We start from the raw sequence: 16,338 nt of genomic DNA on the forward strand, positions 1-16,338 counted from the left end.
ACTTGATCATGGTGTATGATCCTTTTAATGTGCTGTTGGATTCTGTTTGCTAGTATTTTGTTGAGGATTTTTGCATCTATGTTCATCAGTGATATTGGCCTGTAGTTTTCTTTCTTTGTGACATCCTTGTCTGGTTTTGGTATCAAGGTGATGGTGGCTTCGTAGAAGGAATTTGGGAGTGTTCCTCCCTCTGCTATATTTTGGAAGAGTTTGAGAAGGATAGGTGTTAGCTCTTCTCTAAACGTTTGATAGAATTCACCTGTGAAGCCATCTGGTCCTGGGCTTTTGTTTGTTGGAAGGTTTTTAATCACAGTTTCAATTTCAGTGCTTGTGATTGGTCTGTTCATATTTTCTATTTCTTCCTGATTCAGTCTTGGCAGGTTGTGCATTTCTAAGAATTTGTCCATTTCTTCCAGATTGTCCATTTTATTGGCATAGAGTTGCTTGTAGTAATCTCTCATGATTTTTTTTATTTCTGCAGTGTCAGTTGTTACTTCTCCTTTTTCATTTCTAATTCTATTGATTTGAGTCTTCTCCCTTTTTTTCTTGATGAGTCTGGCTAGTGGTTTATCTATTTTGTTTATCTTCTCAAAGAACCAGCTTTTAGTTTTATTGATCTTTGCTATTGTTTCCTTCATTTCTTTTTCATTTATTTCTGATCTGATTTTTATGATTTCTTTCCTTCTGCTAGCTTTGGGGTTTTTTTGTTCTTCTTTCTCTAATTGCTTGAGGTGCAAGGTTAGGTTGTTTATTCGAGATGTTTCCTGCTTCTTAAGGTGGGCTTGTATTGCTATAAACTTCCCCCTTAGAACTGCTTTTGCTGCATCCCATAGGTTTTGGGTCGTTGTGTCTCCATTGTCATTTGTTTCTAGGTATTTTTTGATTTCCCCTTTGATTTCTTCAGTGATCACTTCATTATTAAGTAGTGTATTGTTTAGCCTCCATGTGTTTGTATTTTTTAAAGATCTTTTCCTGTAATTGATATCTAGTCTCATGGCGTTGTGGTCGGAAAAGATACTTGATACAATTTCAGTTTTCTTAAATTTACCAAGGCTTGATTTGTGAACCAAGATATGATCTATCCTGGAGAATGTTCCATGAGCACTTGAGAAAAATGTGTATTCTGTTGTTTTTGGATGGAGTGTCCTATAAATATCAATTAAGTCCATCTTGTTTAATGTATCATTTAAAGCTTGTGTTTCCTTATTTATTTTCATTTTGGATGACCTGTCCATGGGTGAAAGTGGGGTGTTAAAGTCCCCTACTATGAATGTGTTACTGTTGATCTCCCCTTTTATGGTTGTTAGTATTTGCCTTATGTATTGAGGTGCTCCTATGTTGGGTGCATAAATATTTACAATTGTTATATCTTCTTCTTGGATCGATCCCTTGATCATTATGTAGTGTCCTTCTTTATCCCTTTTAATAGTCCTTATTTTAAAGTCTATTGTGTCTGATATGAGAATTGCTACTCCAGCTTTCTTTTGGTTTCCATTTGCATGGAATATATTTTTCCATCCCCTCACTTTCAGTCTGTATGTGTCTCTAGGTCTGAAGTGGGTCTCTGGTAGATAGCATATATATGGGTCTTGTTTTTGTATCCATTCAGCCTGTCTGTGTCTTTTGGTGGGAGCATTTAATCCATTTACATTTACGGTAATTATCAATATGTATGTTCCTATTCCCATTTTCTTAATTGTTTTGGGTTCGTTATTATAGGTCTTTTCCTTCTCTTGTGTTTCTTGCCTAGAGAAGTTCCTTTAGCATTTGTTGTAAAGCTGGTTTGGTGGTGCTGAACTCTCTCAGCTTTTGCTTGTCTGTAAAGGTTTTAATTTCTCCATCAAGTCTGAATGAGATCCTTGCTGAGTAGAGTAATCTTGGCTGTAGGTTTTTCTCCTTCATGACTTTAAATATGTCCTGCCAGTCCCTTCTGTCTTGCAGAGTTTCTGCTGAAAGATCAGCTGTTAACCTTATGGGGATTCCCTTGTGTGTTATTTGTTGTTTTTCCCTTGCTGCTTTTAATATGCTTTCTTTGTATTTAATTTTTGACAGTTTGATTAATATGTGTCTTGGCGTGTTTCTCCTTGTATTTATCCTGTATGGGACCCTCTGTGCTTCCTGGACTTGATTAACTATTTCCTTTCCCATATTAGGGAAGTTTTCAACTATAATCTCTTCAAATATTTTCTCAGTCCCTTTCTTTCTTTCTTCTTCTTCTGGAACCCCTATAATTCGAATGTTGGTGCGTTTCATGTTGTCCCAGAGGTCTCTGAGACTGTCCTCAGTTCTTTTCATTCTTTTTTCTTTATTCTGCTCTGCAGTAGTTATTTCCACTACTTTATCTTCCAGGTCACTTATCCGTTCTTCTGCCTCAGTTATTCTGCTATTGATCCTATCTAGAGTGATTTTAATTTCATTTATTGCATTGTTCATCGTTGCTTGTTTCATCTTTAGTTCTTGTAGGTCCTTGTTAACTGTTTCTTGCATTTTGTCCATTCTACTTCCAAGATTTCGGATCATCCTTACTATCATTATTCTGAATTCTTTTTCAGGTAGATTGCCTATTTCCTCTTCATTTGTTAGGTCTGGTGGGTTTTTATCTTGCTCCTTCATCTGCTGTGTGTTTTTCTGTCTTCTCATTTTGCTTATCTTACTGTGTTTGGGGTCTCCTTTTTGCAGGCTGCACTTTTGTAGTTCCCGTTGTTTTTGATGTCTGTCTCCAGTGGCTAAGGTTGTTTCAGTGGGTTGTGTAGGCTTCCTGGTGGAGGGGACTAGTGCCTGTGTTGTGCTGGATGAGGCTGGATCTTGTCTCTCTAGTGGGCAGGTTCACGTCTGGTGGTGTGTTTTGGGGTGTCTGTGGCCTTATTATGATTTTAGGCAGCCTCTCTGCTAATGGGTGGGGTTGTGTTCCTGTTTTGCTAGTTGTTTGGCATAGGTTGTCCAGCACTGTGGCTTGCTGGTCGTTGAGTGAAGCTGGGTGCTGGTGTTAAGATGGAGGTCTCTGAGATATTTCCACCGTTTAATATTATGTGGAGCTGGGAGGTCTCTTGTTGACCAGTGTCCTGAAGTTGGCTCTCCTACCTCAGAGGCAGAGCCCTGACTCCTGGCTGGAGCACCAAGAGCCTTTCACCCACACAGCTCAGAATAAAAGGGAGAAAAAGTAGGGAGAATTAGTAGAAGTATGAGTAAAGAAAGAAGGAAAGGAGGAAAGGAAGGAAGGAAGAAAGAAGCAAAGAAGGAAAGAAAGGAGGGAGGGAGGGAGGGAGGGAGGAAGGGAGGAAGGAGGGAAAGAAGGAAAAAAGAAAGAAAGATGATACAGTAAAAATAAAATAAAGTATAATATAGTTATTGAATTAAAAAATATTTAGAAAAAAAAGAAGGGATGGATAGAACCTTAGGACAAATGTTGGAAGCAAAGCTATACAGAGAAAATCTTACACAGAAGCATACACATACACCTTCACAAAAAGAGGTAAAGGGGGAAAAATCATAAATCCTGCTCCCTGAGACCACCTCCTCAATTTGGGGTGATTCGTTGTCTAAAGGAGGGAAGGAAGGAAGGAAAGAAAGAAAGAACGAAGGTAAAGTATAATAAAGTTATCACAATTAAACTTAATTATTAAGAAAAAGAATTTTTTAAAAAAAGTCATGTACGGATAGAGCCCTAGGACAAATGGTGGAAGCAAGAGTATACAGACAGGATCTCACACAGAAGCATACACGTACACATTCACAAAAAGAGGAAAAGGGAAAAAAATCATAGATCTCGCTCCTAAATTCCACCTCTTCAATTTGGGATCATTCCTTGTCTATTCAGGTATTCCACAAATGCAGGGTATATCAAGTTGATTGTGGAGCTTTAATCCGCTGCTTCTGTGGCTGCTGGGAGAGATTTCCCTTTCTCTTCTTTGTTCTCACAGCTCACAGGAGCTCAGCTTTGGATTTGGCCCTGCCTCTGCTTGTAGGTCGCTGGAGGGCGTCTGTTTTTTCGCTCAGCCAGGACGGGGTTAAAGGAGCCGCTGATTCGGGGCCTCCGGCTCACTCAGGCCGGGGGTTGGGGGATGGGGGTAGGAGGGGCACTACGTGCGGGGCGGGCCTGCAGCTGCAGAGGCAGCGTGACGTTGCGGCAGAGGCCAGCGTGATGTTGCACCAGCCTGAGACCCGCCGTGCGTACTCCTGGGGAAGTTGTCCCTGGATCCCGGGAACCTGGCAGTGGCGGGCTGCACAGGCTCCGCGGAAGAGGGGTGTGGAGAGTGACCTGTGCTCGCACACAGGCCCCTTGGTGGCGGCAGCAGCAGCCTTAGCGTCTCCCGCCCGTCTCTGGGGTCCGCGGTTTTAGCCGCGGCTCGCGCCCGTCTCTGGGGTTTGCGCTTTCAGCCGCGGCTCGCGCCCGTCTCGGGGGCTCGCGCCCTCAGCCGCGGCTCGCGCCCGTCTCTGGGGTTCGCGCTTTTAGCCGCTTCTCGCGCCCGTCTCTGGAGTTCCTTTAAGCAGCGCTCTTAAACCCCTCTCCTCGCGCACCAGGAAACAAAGAGGGAAGAAAAAGTCTCTTGCCTCTTCGGCAGGTGCAGGCTTTTCCCCGAACTCCCTCCCGGCTAGTCGTGGTGCACTAACCCCTTCAGGCTATGTTCAAGCCGCCAACCCCAGTCCTCTCCCTGAGCTCCGTCCAAAACCAAAACCCGAGCCTCAGCTCGCAGCCCCGCCCGCCCCGGCGGGTGAGCAGACAAGCCACTCGGGCTGGTGAGTGCCGGTCAGCACCAATCGTCTGTGCAGGAATCTCCCCGCTTTGCCCTCCGCACCCATCGCTGTGCACTACTCCGCGGTCCCGAAACTCCCCCCTCCGCCTCCCGCAGTCTCCGCCCGCGGAGGGGCTTCCTAGTGTGTGGAAACTTTTCCTCCTTCACAGCTCCCTCGCACTGGTGCAGGTGCCGTCCTTATTCTTTTGTCTCTGTTTTTTCTTTTGCCCTACCCAGTTACGTGGGGAGTTTCTTGCCTTTTGGGAGGTCTGAGGTCTTCTGCCAGCCTTCAGTAGGAGTTCTGTAGGAGTTGTTCCACGTGTGGATGTATTTCTGGTGTATCCGTGGGGAGGAAGGCGATCTCCGCGTCTTACTCTTCCGCCATCTTCCAGTGTTCTATTTGTAGTTTTTTAAGGAACCTCCATACTGTGGCTGTACCAATTCACATTACCACCAGCAGTGCAAGAGTGTTCCCTTTTCTCCACACCCTCTCCAGCATTTATTGTTTCTAGATTTTTGTTTTGTTTTGTTTTCTTGGTACACGGGCCTCTCACCGTTGTGGCCTCTCCCGTTGCAGAGCACAGGCTTGGGACACGCAGGCTCAGCGGCCAAGGCTCACGGGCCCAGCCGCTCCGCAGCATGTGGGATCTTCCCAGACCGGGGCACGAACCCACATCCCCTGCATTGGCAGGTGGACTCTCAACCACTGTGCCACCAGGGAAGCCCTGTTTCTAGATGTTTTGATGTTGGCCATTCTGACTGGTGTGAGATGATATCTCATTGTAGTTTTGATTTGCATTTCTCTAGTGATTAATGATGTTGAGCATTCTTTACGTATTTGTTGGCAATCTGTATATCTTTGGAGAAATGTCTTTGTAGGTCTTCTGCCCATTTTTGGATTGGGTTGTTTGTTTTTTTGTTATTGAGCTGCATGAGCTGCTTGTAAATTTTGGAGATTAATTGTTTGTCAGTTGCTTCATTTGCAAATATTTTCTCCCATTCTGAGGGTTGTCTTTTGGTCTTGTTTATGGTTTCCTTTGCTGTGCAAAAGCTTTTAAGGTTCATTAGGTCCCATTTGTTTATTTTTGTTTTTATTTCCATTTCTTTAGGAGGTGGGTCAAAAAGGATCTTGCTGTGATTTATGTCATAGAGTGTTCTGCCTGTGTTTTCCTCTAAGAGTTTGATAGTTTCTGGCCTTACATTTAGGTCTTTAATCCATTTTGAGCTCATTTTTGTGTATGGTGTTAGGGAGTGTTCTAATCTTGTACTTTTACATGTAGCTGTCCAGTTTTCCCAGCACCACTTCTTGAAGAGGCTGTCCTTTCTCCACTGTACATTCCTGCCTCCTTTATCAAAGATAAGGTGACCATATGTGCGTGGGTTTATCTCTGGGCTTTCTATCCTGTTCCATTGATCTTTCTGTTTTTGTGCCAGTACCATACTGTCTTGATTACTATAGCTTTGTAGTATAGTCTGAAGTCAGGGAGCCTGATTCCTCCAGCTCCGTTTTTCGTTCTCAGGATTGCTTTGGCTATTCGGGGTCTTTTGTGTTTTCATACAAATTGTGAAATTTTTTGTTCTAGTTCTGTGAAAAATACCAGTGGTATTTTGACAGGGATTGCATTGAATCTGTAGATTGCTTTGCGGAGTAGAGTCATTTTCACAATGCTGATTCTTCCAATCCAAGAACATGGTATATCTCTCCATCTATTTGTATCATCTTTAATTTCTTTCCTCAGGGTCTTATAATTTTCTGCATACATGTCTTTTGTCTCCTTAGGTAGGTTTATTCCTAGATATTTTATTCTTTTTGTTGCAGTGGTAAATAGGAGTTTTTTCTTGATTTCACTTTCAGATTTTTCATCATTAGTATATAAGAATGCCATAGATTTCTGTGCATTAATTTTGTATCCTGCTACTTGACCAAAGTCATTGATTAGCTCTAGTAGTTTTCTGGTAGCATCTTTAGGATTCTCTATGTATAGTATCATGTCATCTGCAAACAGTGACAGCTTTACTTCTTCTTTTCCGAGTTGGATTCCTTTTTTCTCGTTTTCTTCTCTGATTTCTGTTTCTAAAACTTCCAAAACTATGTTGAATAAGAGTGGTGAGAGTGGGCAGCCTTGTCTTGTTCCTGATCTTAGTGGAAATGGTTTCAGTTTTTCACTATTGAGGATGATGTTGGCTGTGGGTTTGTCATATATGGCCTTTCTTATGTTGAGGAAAGTTCCCTCTATGCCTACTTTCTGCAGGGTTTTTATCATAAATGGGTGTTGAATTTTGTCGAAAGCTTTCTCTGCATCTATTGAGATGATCATATGGTTTTTCTCCTTCAATTTGTTAATATGGTTTATCACATTGATTGTTTTGCGTATATTGAAGAATCCTTGCCTTCCTGGAATAAACCCCACTTGATCATGGTGTATGAATCGTTTAATGTGCTGTTGGATTCTGTCTGCAAGTATTTTGTTGAGGATTTTTGCATCTATGTTCATCGGTGATATTGGCCTGTAGTTTTCTCTCTTAGTGACATCTTTGTCTGGTTTTAGTATCAGGGTGATGGTGGCCTTATAGAATGAGTTTGGGAGTGTTCCTCCCTCTGCTATATTTTGGAAGAGTTCGAGAAGGATAGGTGTTAGCTCTTCTCTTAATGTTTCATAGAATTCGCCTGTGAAGCCATCTGGTCCTGGGCGTTTGTTTGTTGGAAGATTTTTGATCACAGTTTCAATTTCAGTGCTTGTGATTGGTCTGTTAATATTTTCTATTTCTTCCTGATTTAGTCTTGGCAGGTTGTGCATTTCTAAGAATTTGTCCATTTCTTCCTGGTTGTCCATTTTATTGGCATAGAGTTACTTCTAGTAATCTCTCATGATCTTTTGTATTTCTACTAGTGTCCTTTTTTAAACCTTCAGCTTGAGAAAGTACGTTTTCTAGTTAGTGAAATGTACTTTTGCTCTTAGGATGTTTGAAATTTTAACTTGAGATGAGGTATATTTATTAAATGCATATTTACATCTGTGTACAGAAATTATTGCAGTTGGCATAATTGTTACTTTTGTGGTGTGTTTTCATGAGGCTCTGTTTTCTAGAGCTCTACTGTGGTAGCCAGTAACCACAGGTGGCTATTGAGCACTTGAAATGTGTCTATTCCAAATTGAGAGGTGTCGTAAGTGTAAAATACACACCGAAGACTTATATGTATCATAGTTTACTAGGCCTGCCATAACAAAATACCACAAACCAGGTGGCTTAGACAACAGAAATTTTTCTTCTCAGAAACCTAGAGGCCAGACGTCCAAGATAAAGGCATTGGCAGGTTTGATTTCTCTTGAAGCCTCTCTCCTTGGCTTGCACGTGGCTCCCTTCCAGCTGTGTCCTTCTGTCTGTGCCTTAATCTTTTTTTATTAGGGTACCAGTCATATTGGATTAGGACCCACGCATATGGCCTCAGTTTATCTTAATTATCGCTTTAAAGGCCCTATCTCCAACTACAGTCACCTTGTGAGGTACTGGGTGTTAGGTCTTCAACATATGAATTCTGGACATGACAGAATTCAGCCCATAACAGTAAGAAAAGACCTTAAAATATCTTGTTAATAATTTTTTAAATTGATTACCTGCCAAACAAAATGACTGTATTTTGGAAATACTCAAATTTATTTCACCTGTTCCTTTTACCTTTTTAAATCTGGTTACTAGGAAAGTTTAAATTACATATATGATTTACATTATATTTCTATTGGATGACACTGTTCTAGAGGTTAAGAAACTAGGTTAATCTATCAGTGTTTGTTTTGGATCACTATAAGGAGGATTTGGCATTTGAAATTTATTGATTACTCTTTTGTCATATCCGTAGATGTTGACTATAATGTTAACAATTGTTTTTTGCCTTCTCTGTATACTATACTGTATGGGGTATTAGAAATCAAGAGTATCTTTATTTTTTAAGATGCAGGATAAAAAGTAACAAATATAATTTTGTTGAAATTTTGATAAATTTTTATCCCTGTTATGTGGTCTTAATTAATATGACAAACTGAAACTTAAAGTGCAGAGCAGAATATTGGGAGCCTTATCTCTTATGGAAAGTGATTTGGCTAGGTGAGCTACTACTTATTTTGGAAGACTCAGCTGAAGTCTTGCAAGCTTTGGAAAGTTTCCCCTAAGAAGCTCTTACTATTCCTGATTCCCTGTTCTGGGCTGGATTTTCTCTTCATTGTGCTTGTTACAATAGAGTTGACAATATTTAAATTTGTCTTTGCCATTAGACTAAAGATTCATTAAGGGTGGAGGTCTCATTGAAGATGTCAAGTAATGTGTATTCTTGCCTAAGTTACTTGATCTGGTGACCCTGATTATTCATCTGTAAATACTAATAATACCCTGCTCAAGGGTTGTGCTGAGGTAGAGATGAAATTAATGTATATAAAGTGCTTTGTAGACAGTAAAGCACTTTACAGTTCTAAGAAGCAATATATATTCATTAATAATGATATTTTCTAAATTCATTTTAGGCTATTTTGATTAATATACATATTCCTTGTATACCTCTGGTCACCTAATCATTTGCTACCAAACTCCCTTTTCTTTCTGGCAGCTACTTTGCCTTTTCTCCTAGGACACAGAGTCCTGCTATCTGAATGCTTTCTTTGCAGTCTCACTCCCTCTCATCCTAGTGATAGGAAGGTAATTTGCTGAAAGGCAGCATGGTGGAGTGGTTAGGAGCATGAGTCTGAAGCCAGGTAAACTGGATTGGAAACCTCACTCTGAGACTTACTAACAGTGTGAACTTGTTTGGGCAAGCAATTTACCCCTCTATGCTTTGGTTTCCTCTTCTTCAAAATGGAGGTAACTGGTTTTTCCAACCTTCTGAAATTTTTCCAACCTTCTGAAACTTTACATGTAAAGAGTGAGAACTGGGCCTGGTGTATAAGCACTCGTTAGCTGTCATCTTTCTTCCTCTTCATCATCAGTTGGCAGAACTATCTGGGGAAGAGAGGGAGACACAGAGAGGACATACCCCTACACACCCATGTCCACACGGAGGGAGATTCGCCCACACCTACAAGAGGTGAAGTTACGCAGCTAAGTCTCTTATCACCCACATATCCACACACTCAGGGAGTATATCCATTCTGTACAGACGGACGTATTCATAACCAAACAAAGAGGAGGCTGCACGCTATAACCCACCCCCGTACAGAAAATGTGAATGCTGACTGGCACATGTCACACAACACAGTGGGGAAACATTGGGAGTGGGGGATTGAGGGGAAAAGATGAGAGAGAATATAAATGCGGATCAGGTAGTAAGTCTGGATCCTGTTGAGCTGCACAGTACTTGGGGTGTCTGAGCAAGCTTATTATAGGAAATAATTCCTCACCTTGAATGGGAAAGATAGTATTTTAGGTAAGGTAATGTATTTACTGAATGCTTCTTCCATATCAGACATACTTTGGGTATATGTGCATGTACATGCTGATATTTAGTTTAGTATTTTAAGCTAGAGAATATTTAAAGAAGGAAGTTACAAACATAATAAATGAAATGGGGGGAAAAAACAACTTTAGGAAAAAGTAATGCAGTATCAAAGCAGATAATTTATTTTCCTTCCTTGGGTAAAAGGGTTGGCTGTGTGTGTGAGGTGGACAGTGAGGTGTGCAGTGGTGCTGATGGTCGGAATTAGACTAAGTTAATACCACATGGAAATAATCTGCTTCTCTTTATGTCCTCAGCAAATGGGAAATAAAGCGCTGTCAGTGTTGTGGTTCTCGCGGAACACATCTAGCCTGTTCCTCACTACAATCATGGGAACAAAATTGGGAATGTTTGGAATGTAGAGGTATTCTTTACAATTCAGGTAATATTTTGTGATTTTGAATAAAGATGTTTTTACTTAAATGCGTATTATTCAAAAGTTTCTACCTGTATTCCTATTATACTAACATTGGGTTTTAAATCTGTAGGCGATTTCCAAAAAGCCAAAAAACACACATTACCCAACACTAATGTGGGAATAACTGATTGTTTGTTGGAGGAATCTTCACCTAAATTACCCAGACAGTCTCCTGGAGCCCAGCGTGAAGACCTGCTGAGGTGTGTATTTTGAATTGGAGAAAAATATAAAACTCTGTTTTGAGAAAATTAGAACGGGAAGTAGCTATATACATTTAGAGTATTAGCTGTTCTCAGAGTAGTTTGGAAGGGTATTTTTCAAACTGCAGTCCCTAATTTGGTAGAAAGAGGATCCTTGGACATTGCCCCTAACAGGATTATTTTGAGTACATTAATTCCAATTACAGATGGAGAAACTGAGGCAGGGAACAATTGAGTTAGTCCAGATAATTGTCTGGAGGTCTTGTTAGGGCACTGGTTGCCTGGCCTCATGCTCAGAGGTTCTGATTCTGTTTATCTGCTGCGGGGCTTAAGAAGCTGCGTTTCTAACAAGTTTCCAGGTGCGGCAGCTGCTGCTGTTGCTGCTCTGGGGCCACACTTTGAGAATTAATAGTGTAAACTGAAAAGTACTATTTAAAGGAGTGTGAATTCTGCTTAAAATATGTAATCTCTTAAAAATATAGTTCTCTCATACAGTGAGCAGAGATTACATCTGCTCTATCTTTAAAGGATCTAGTGAACATGAAATAAGATGCAGTTAAAAGCAGAAACTAACACACCATTGTAAAGCAATTATACTCCAATAAAGATGTTAGAAAAAAAAAAAAAGATGCAGTTAAGCAAGTATGTCCAGGGAGGTAAGAGTTTGAGCTTTTGACTCTTATACCTAAATCCAGTGAATTGTATAACATTAGGTGATTTTAATTTGGTAAAAGATTGGGTAGAGGGAATCAAAAATTTAGAACCAAGGTTATCAAATAACTTTTTGGTTCCACTGGCGGCCATTGTTTGCTTTTGGGTGGGAGTTGGGGAAGAACTTCTTTCTATTCTTTTTTTATTTGGCTGTGTAACTGCTGTGACACGTAAAGTACTTTAGAGTACTTACCTCTATGTTTAAATTCATGTTTTATAGGCAAGGCAGCAAATTTAGAAGAGATATTTCAACTCTAATAATAGAGCTAGGATTCCAAATTAAAAAAAAAGCTAAAAGATTATTTATCAACAAAGCCAATATCTGGAATAGTGCCTTAGATGGATTCAGAAATCAAAACTTTAATCCTTCATATACAATTGAAATAGCATATGTTAATGAAAATGATCATTTTGGAAAAGAGCAGCCTGGATCAAAGCAAGAATTCCTAAGTCTCTTAATGCAGCAACTTGAGAACTCACCATTGTTTGAAGGGTCCTTGTCAAAGAACTTGTCTCTCAATTCTCAAGGTAATTATTTTCTTTATTATTGTACATACTGAATATACCATGTATTAAGAAAGAGATAGCAGGTTAGAATTGATACTCAATACCTGTCAAAATGTATAATCACTTTGTTACTAAAATAATGATAGAATCAAAGAAAAGGGGAAGTGATGTTTTTTAAAATAAATTTTGTAGTGAAACATTTTTTATTTTAGAATATCCTTAATTTCTTTATAGCAAAATCCTCCTTAAAGTGATTCTATAATTAAGTATAACCTCTTAAAAATGTACTTAATTTTAATTCATTTGAATAGAGTGGCCAAATGGGATGAATGAGTTTTTGAGCTCTTCTTGTTCATATATTTGAAATTTGCAGTTGGCATGTTTCTTCACAACCTAGGATTTTTATAACATAATTTTTTGGTTCACATATAACAGATTGTTAGCACACTTTTGCTTTCAAGAGTTTTTTTTTTTTATTTAACAGAATTATATATATGACACTTTTCTGTCTTTACCTCTGGTAAGGAATTAATGTGATTAAAACAGGCATCTCAAAACACTGGTTAATTCTAGCATTCTTTTTTTAGGAGCTTTTATAACCGCTTTTGCTGTAATAGGAATTTGAGAGAGAGTGAGAAGACATATCATCCCATTTGACTTCCTTCTATGTTTTCTTTAGAACTTCCTCACCATTGCCTGAAGTATCATTGAAATAATTGAGAAACTACCAAGGATCATTAGTACTATGTATAGTACACACAGTTTAATTCTACACTCCCTTTAAAAAAAAACAAAAACGCTCCAAGTAATCAGTATGTTATTAATTCGTGGCAGTTTTGGTACAGTGGAGAGAGTACATGGAATTTAAGTCACAAAATCTGAGTTCAGTTTGTACACATCTACTTCAGTAGCTTTATTTCCCTAGATTAATTGCATAGCCCCTCTGGATCTCAATTTCTTCATCTGTAAGATGTGACTACTAATATGTGGTATATAAGGTTATTGTTGAGGAGATTTTATTATTATTTCAGGTATTGTTAATGTTACTTATTAATAAATTACTTTTAATTTTTAGGAAAAATAAAGGAAAATTTACATGATATCTTTTTGAGTTATTGAAGTAGCTAAAACATTTTTAATGACACATTGAAAAATATTGTGATGATATGGTAAGATAGCATATAGTGTTGAGAGTTAATTTGTACCATTTTGTATATCAACAACCTTAAAATTGTTCATATCCTTTGAACCACTAATACCGTATGTAGGAATCTATCCTAATAATCAAAGATATATAAACAAGAATGTGTAAATAGATGTTGACTGTAACATTGTGTCTCATGTCGTTGAAACTGGGCTAGCCAGTAATAAGGGGGTGGTTTACATTGCAGCACATCCGTAAATTAGTTTGAATGCATTCATTAACTGTATATTTGAATAATTTCAAGTAATATTTTAAAAATTTACAATACAGTAAGTGGAAAAAGACAGAAGTCAAGCTATTTATGTATATATTTATATGCACATGAGACATATTATAAATACACCAAAGTGTGTACACTGGGTACTATGGTGGTAGGATTATAGGTGATTTTATAAAAAGACTTTCTGTATTTACATATTTTTCTATAATAGATTGTTACTTTGAATTCAGAAAAAAAATTTGTAAAATTGTATATTTTGGTTGAAATTTATATTTTATACATTATTATACCTTCTGTGAATTAGGTTATTTTACATTTGTCTAAAGCTTGGATTTTTTAATTTTTAATTTATTGTATATGTATTAATTACATATGATGGTTATATAATAATAAAAGAGGTGTATTTGATATATTTTATCTGTATTTACAGCTCTGAAAGAGAATCTTTACTATGAAGCTGGCAAAATGCTTGCCATTTCTTTGGTTCATGGTGGTCCTTCACCTGGTTTCTTTTCTAAAACCTTATTTAACTGCCTTGTTTATGGACCAGAAAGTACCCAACCAATTTTAGACGATGTCTCAGACTTTGATGTGGCACAGATTATAATCAGGGTAAGAAATGTACCTGTTTGTTCAGATGTAGACTATGTTCTAGGTGTATTTGAATATAAATGATGGATCTGCAATAGAATAATACTCTGTGGAGTAGTTAAGGGGTGTCATTATTTTTGTTTACCAACAAAGTTAACAACCATTTAAGAGACAGATGTAAAGGGCAGGCAGCTAGAGATCAAAGTGCCATGTTTAATGTTGATAAAACCAGTTGGGTAATGTGACTTAGATCTGTGGTCAGAATGGCTTGCTAACACTCCTCAGAACTAGATGGATTTATCTGCCCTGCCAGGGACAACATAAGGCAGGTTCTTTGTTGCATGCTCAAGAGCAGATGAAAGTGCACTTTCCTGTCGTCAGGTGGAGCTGAAGAAAGGATGGTTACCAGCAGAAAATTTATCCTTCCTCCTACAGGGAGATATGAGTGATGGGTGGAAAGACCAGGCTGAATTTCTTCTCTTTGGAAACAATTGGGGAGACTCAGTGTTCCTCCCCTCAAAATAGTTACCATGGGCTTCCCTGGTGGCGCAGTGGTTGAGAGTCCGCCTGCTGATGCAGGGGACACGGGATCGTGCCCCGGGTCCGGAAAGATCCTACATGCCGCGGAGCGGCTGGGCCCGTGAGCTGTGGCCGCTGAGCCTGCGCGTCCGGATCCTGTGCTCCGCAACGGGAGAGGCCACAACAGTGAGAGGCCCGCGTACCGCAAAAAAAAAAAAAAATAGTTACCATTTATTAAGCCCCGTACTACACATGTTATCTGTACAAACTCAGTTTACTTATCATAAGTAACATTGCCCAAGTGTTACTGATTTAGAAAGTAATGAAACAGTTGAGACAATGAAATCCAATTCAACTTTTCCTCCATTAACTTCTCCCATAGTTAAGCCTACTCTATCCATTGTCTCAGTTAATAGGCAGTATAGTTTAATGGTTAAAAACAAATGCTCAGAAGTCAGATTTTAGTTTGAAATAACTGATATAAGCTATGTGACCTTGGGCATGTTGGGTTAATCTTGTTAAGCTTCAAGTTCTAAACCAGAAAGTAAGAAACCTGGAAATGTGTATTTTGCCCAAGACTCCTCATTCTAAAATGGTATTTTAAACTGACCCTTTAACCCTTCAATTTATTTTTTCTTTTCTCCTCTTTATGAGAAAAAATGTACTTTAACTTCATTGTTTCCACTTCCTCTTTCCTACTCATTTAACTTACAGTCAGACTTGTGTTCCCACCACTACTCTTCTGAGTTAGCTAGTTCATTGCTGATATGCAGGGATCTAAATCTCCACATGCAAAGGCCTTTCTTTTCTAATTCCTCATCTCCTCTGACTTCTGCAACCACCACTGTATTTGAATTCATCTCTATTGTTTTCTTTAATATCTACTCCCTCCTACTTTTGACTATTACTATCTTTTTTAATGCTTCTTCTTCCTACCCCTAAAACTTAGGTAATTTTCAGCGTTGTCTTAACAGTCCTCCTTCTATACTATTTGGAAAGAGTCTCCTCATCTATAACCTTTCTGATGATTTCCAGACCTGTATTTTTGAGCCCCTAGATGTTTATATCCAGATAAGATCTGGGTCTTCCTACCAAATTGAGCACAGCATGTTTAGGACAGAAATAATTTTTTTCCCAGAATTTGGTTTTTTGCCTGATTTTCCTTTTCTTTTCAAGAGATTTCTTATTTCCAAGTTATTCTGGAGACAGGGTTGTTTTCATTCTTCCATACTCCATTTATCAGTTTGTGTCAAGTCATCTGTCTCTAACAGTGGCCTTTCCTTCTTATTTCTAGTATGCTTACTATACCAAACTCAGGTTATATCTAAGTTTAAACAATTAAGATATTATTCTAATCATCTTCTTCAGGATGATTCTTTCACAAGTACAGGTTTGACCACATTGCTTTCTTCCTCAGGAATCCTAATGGATTCTCATTGCCTATTGAATGGAATTCGAGTTCTTCATTAGGGCACTTGGAGCTCTCCTCATGGCTTTACTAACTCCAGTTTTTGTACTCCTAGCCAGTGTTCCTTCACTGATTTAGTCAACAGATATATATATCTACAAGGTGCTATGTACCCCATATGGTTTTTTGTTTGTTTTTATTATTTATTTGGTTCTGCCAGGTCTTAGTTGTGGCAGGTGGGCTCCTTAGTTGCAGCTGGTGGGCTCCTTAGTTGTGGCATGCGAACTCTTAGTTGCGACACGCATGTGGGATCTAGTTCTCTGACCAGGGATCGAACCCGGACCC

At 39.0% G+C, this 16,338-nt stretch overlaps 1 protein-coding gene across 9 annotated transcripts in view; it reads left to right on the top strand.

Moving 5' to 3' along the window:
* G2E3 (G2/M-phase specific E3 ubiquitin protein ligase) overlaps positions 1-16,338 on the top strand; it is a 73,650-nt gene that overhangs the window by 41,666 nt on the left and 15,646 nt on the right. For all 9 annotated transcript variants that reach the window (XR_004348422.1, XR_004348421.1, XM_032622441.1 and 6 more), the window contains 4 exons: positions 10,473-10,597; positions 10,704-10,833; positions 11,765-12,072; positions 13,906-14,087. Coding sequence is in view for 7 of the 9 variants with exons in the window: in XM_032622441.1 (XP_032478332.1) it covers positions 10,473-10,597; positions 10,704-10,833; positions 11,765-12,072; positions 13,906-14,087 (745 nt within the window). In the remaining 2 variants the exon portion in view is untranslated. The remainder of the gene's footprint in view (positions 1-10,472; positions 10,598-10,703; positions 10,834-11,764; positions 12,073-13,905; positions 14,088-16,338) is intronic.

The sequence above is a fragment of the Phocoena sinus genome, chromosome 2 (genome assembly GCF_008692025.1).
Source record: "Phocoena sinus isolate mPhoSin1 chromosome 2, mPhoSin1.pri, whole genome shotgun sequence".
Classification (NCBI taxonomy): Eukaryota; Metazoa; Chordata; class Mammalia; order Artiodactyla; family Phocoenidae; genus Phocoena; species Phocoena sinus.